The 4,281-nt window shown below is 41.6% G+C and overlaps 1 protein-coding gene across 3 annotated transcripts in view; it reads right to left on the bottom strand.

Annotated features, from left to right (window-relative positions):
• The window catches only part of LOC117169582, a 43,757-nt gene that overhangs the window by 29,278 nt on the left and 10,198 nt on the right, over positions 1-4,281 (bottom strand). For all 3 annotated transcript variants that reach the window (XM_033356021.1, XM_033356019.1, XM_033356020.1), the window contains exon 2: positions 943-1,096. In XM_033356021.1, coding sequence (XP_033211912.1) covers positions 943-1,096 — 154 coding nt within the window. The remainder of the gene's footprint in view (positions 1-942; positions 1,097-4,281) is intronic.

Here is a 4,281-nt window from a genome sequence, read left to right as displayed (position 1 = left end):
AAATGAACCTGAGTCTCCATTTACAGTTTTTCCCTTGGGACCCCGCCGGAACGCTGACTAGTGCGAGCGAGTGGACAAAACAAAGGATGGGCAAGGAGCATGTTTCAGGCATCAGGCGGCGTCCCCTGAAAAATCCTGTGGTGTAGCGTCGCGAGCTCGTAATAAACTCGCTGTAATTATGGAACTAAAAATCAAATCGAATTGGGACTTTACAAAAAGTTGGCCAATACATTGGCTGAAAATTCACTCGCTTGAAGTTTGTTGTAGCTCAAACTTCCTCGCTCATTTTTTTAATGTGAAAGTCTAAAAACGTGGCTTTTCATTCGGATTAAAAAAAAAACATTAGAAATTAGCTTTTGACCCTTTTTTGACATTATAGCCTCCGCTAGAGTGTCACGAATAAAACTCAAAAAGAAATTTGTTAATTAGTTGATAAACGAATTACTTACGGCGAATTGAATGTGAAAAAACATGGTTTTTTCAATTTAAAAAATGTCAGGTTTTATTTATTTACTGGAAAATTTGCAGCCCAAGAGAAAAACTATAAATGGAGACACAGGTTCATTTTTCAAGAGCTATCTAGCTATACTTATGGTTTTTTCAAATTTCGAATTTCACTTTTGATACCTGACGTCACAGCCTGGACAATACTTTTACTCGTTCTCCAGCGCCTGTCACCTTTCTGTCCAGAACTCCTCAATTATTATTACGTTCGCAATGTAGCCGAAATGATAGTTAAATTTAATTCAAAACAATAAACCTATTTCAGATCCAATTATCGTTTATATCTATAGCTATAAACTGTGAACATTCTACATTCTATACATATATTTCTTTAGGTACTGTGATATGCTAAAAAATAAAACTCTGCATAATATTAGAAATTGCAATATATATTTCTACATTTTTTCTCTTGATTTTATATATACAATAAACTCTCACCGTGTTTTGAGTTGATCTTTTTATTTCTACACACTTTTTGCCACTCTGCAATGTAACACTCCTCCTTCGGGAAGCGGAATAAACTAATCCCTGGATTGTCATTCTTTACTTGATTGACACAACCGTCAGCTGCACAAATGTTTGACATTGTTATCTGCAATAATATGCAATGGAATTAATTTTACAAGAGAAATAAACGTGCAATCATCATACCATTAAGACTATGTCTGTAATAATAATGAGTCTACTTTTTACCTAAAACTTTTCGTGAGTTTCTATTTTTAATTGTGCCCTTCCTTTTTTAGCAAAATATCGCGTGTAGAACTATTTATAAATGTATTTCGAAAAGTATAAAATAGTGTGCATAAACAAAGTAAGATAACATTTTTCTACGAGTATTATACTTTCCACGGCAATAAGTCTAAAAAAGAGATGTATATACGCACCTTCTTGATGTTTTAACAACAAGAAAAGACGTTGACAACTTATTGGTTTCCCATTCAAAAATGTATCTGCATCATTGTAACACATTTTTTCATCATTTATAAAAAATGTGGAAATTAACTTAATAGGTTATGTTTATAATGACAGCTACCTTTTACACTTAATAAAGTACGAGTACACTTTCCAATATGTATAATATAAAGTACAGTTACCAATATCTATAATGCAAATAATGCAACTTTAGCTTACACGAAAATAATTATCCGCTCCGGATGGACACGTTAGATTCAGTTTAAAATTTGTATTTTCAATAGAAACACCACTACAATTTTCACAGAGTTAATCTTGGCATTGATTTAAAATGTAGCCATAATTCATGATTTCAAATCTTTTGAGTGAAGACCGAGACGCTAACGGTTGCTATGATAACCAAGATGGCTAGAAGTGGTGGAGTGCGAATAGGGACGAAATTGGGGGAGCTAATGGCTAGACCGTATATTCTTAGATCGTGGGGGGAACACTGCAAAAAGCGGGAAATGCAGAGAGAAGCGGAAACTAGGAGTAGGAAGGTGGGAGAGTGCAACTCACTCATGAATACATTGAACTTGGTAACCCACCTCCCTATAGTTCCGACATGCGGTGTCGACTGCTCGGTACATAGCATGGACATAGGAAACAAGGGACTAGGCATGCCATTGCGGGGGTGATGCAATGAGGGGGGAGGTCCGCCACCTTTTGATGTCCCGCGACAAACATGGCAGCGCCCACATTTTTATATTTCCATGCACAGTTGGTCGGCAAAAATGCTCGTGCGCATAATCAAATGATACATCGTAAGATGGCGGCTCTCCCCACTCATGGAATTCTCCCCCCTCCCGTGGATTCAACCACGCTCGCCCAAGTTAGGATGACATGTCTAGTCCCTTGTTTCCTACGTCCATTTAAAAGTTGATCTTGCTGTTTTTGTTGTTGTTGAGTTTTTAAAGAAGGAACAGAAGGGAGACTCAGCGGGCTCTCTAAGGGTACTTTACAGAGGCTCCTTCTCGTTCCTTCGTTCCGCCAGGGGTCCTATTTCCAAAAAGAGAACGTGTTTTTGATTTGCAAAAGTGTTCTTATTTCGGGTTTATTTAATTCCTTCTAATTATTTCAGTAAATATGTGTAATAAATTGTTTTAATTCCTTCATGTGAAATATAAGTTTTGAAATTTTAATTCTAATCAATTCAAGTCGGACTCTCTACAGTTAACATTATTTTAATTTACATATTTTACATTAATAAATGAATACTTTTTTAATACGTTTAAAGAAATTATTATTATTATACAAATAAAGATAAAATTGAATATTTTCCTAATGTATTGATTCCGGCCCCAAAAGAGGTTCAAATCTCTCAGGTTAGCGGGAGAATCATTTATTGAGGTACTCGTTTTTGGAGCTGATCCAGTAATCCGAGAAGAAGCCTTCCTCCGTTACGTTCTTGGTGGCCCTGAAAAGGGCCGGTGGTTGCTGTTTAATTCAGTTGCTCGTTAAGTCATTTGCCCGAGGTCCTTTCTTGTAGCTGTGGTTGCTTACGGGCGCCAGATACACATATCCTTGTGTGCGTTGCAGCCACGCATCCAAATTCCTCATACCCTTCGGTACTCCACGTTGACTATGTGGTGGAGGGAGTAGGGTTCGCTTCCCTTTGTTCTGCAAGAACAACTGCCAGGTGTTCGGTGAGGCACTTATTCCCCTTTCCATGAGAATCCCCAATTATGCACGAACCCTTGTAGTTGGAACGCTCTCTGCTTATAACGATAGTCCACCTCGGGTAGAGTGGTTGGGAATATCACTGTCTTCGGTGCGTGTTTCGGTTGGTAGTAGAAACCCTCGTTTGGGTTAATCTCGTCGGCCGTCAGCAATTGGGTACCACAAGCGGCCATCCGAACCAGGCGTCGGAAGTGGTCCCATTGATGTCGATATCGTCGTTGCCGATCGTCCTCTCAGCTGATTTCCAAATCTTCTAGACTCTTCCGGGTTGCTGGGTTCGTACCATCTGGAATCGGCCCCACGGGCTCGAATAGTAATTCACAACCGGGGTCCAAGGTCAGTACTAGGGACCGATCGTGCGCCGGGTTGCAAGGTATCAGGGTCCTCCTGCCGGGGCCGTGTTTGGCCCGTATTCGACGTCGTAAGCCTAGCACCTGCTGTAGTTTCCTCGCCTCCAGGCGGTAAGGGAGCACGACGACCGGGCGCTGTGTCGGGTCCTTTATGAATTCGGTGAACAGCGGGCGGAGTGATGACTGGACATCGATGGTTGTCCGATAGCGTCGGCGAGTGAGGAAGCTCCTGCTTGTCTCTCGTGTTTTGGCTGATCAACTCCGGTTGACCAGCGGGATTGGAGACTGCCAACTCCTGTTGACAATCAGATAGCTGCCTCCTTGTCGGCTCCCGCCGACGAGGTGGTTCTGGTCGTCCCCAGAACTTTCGATCCCGTTGCCTCTTCCAGAAATTCCGTCCCATTCAACAGGGTCCCCAGGCACTGCTGGCTAAAACGACCAGCAGGCCCCCGTTGAATGATACCGAACTCCTGTTCGGACGTGGTAACCGCCCACCGGGCACTGCTTGTCGGACGACCCGCAAGACCGTTACCAGTCCGCTGAAGAGGATGGAAACGTTTGACAATAAAATCTTGAAGGGTTTTTCCTCGTCAGAATAAGTTTGCTCTTAAAGAGCAGATGGTTCGAAAAAGGAGTGGTGTGTATAAGAAAGACCATGTGTAGTTATATTGTTTTTATTCTCTACTTTTGCCCTAGGCCGGGTGTAGAGAGAGATAGCGGAAATGCTGCTTCGAGCTGGTCGAGAGGCGGACTCAGTCGGACTGACTGTCCGGTGTTTTTTTTTTTTTTTTTTTTT

The sequence above is a fragment of the Belonocnema kinseyi genome, chromosome 3 (assembly GCF_010883055.1).
Source record: "Belonocnema kinseyi isolate 2016_QV_RU_SX_M_011 chromosome 3, B_treatae_v1, whole genome shotgun sequence".
Lineage (NCBI taxonomy): Eukaryota > Metazoa > Arthropoda > Insecta > Hymenoptera > Cynipidae > Belonocnema > Belonocnema kinseyi.
This window is presented reverse-complemented; position numbering and strand designations above follow the sequence as displayed.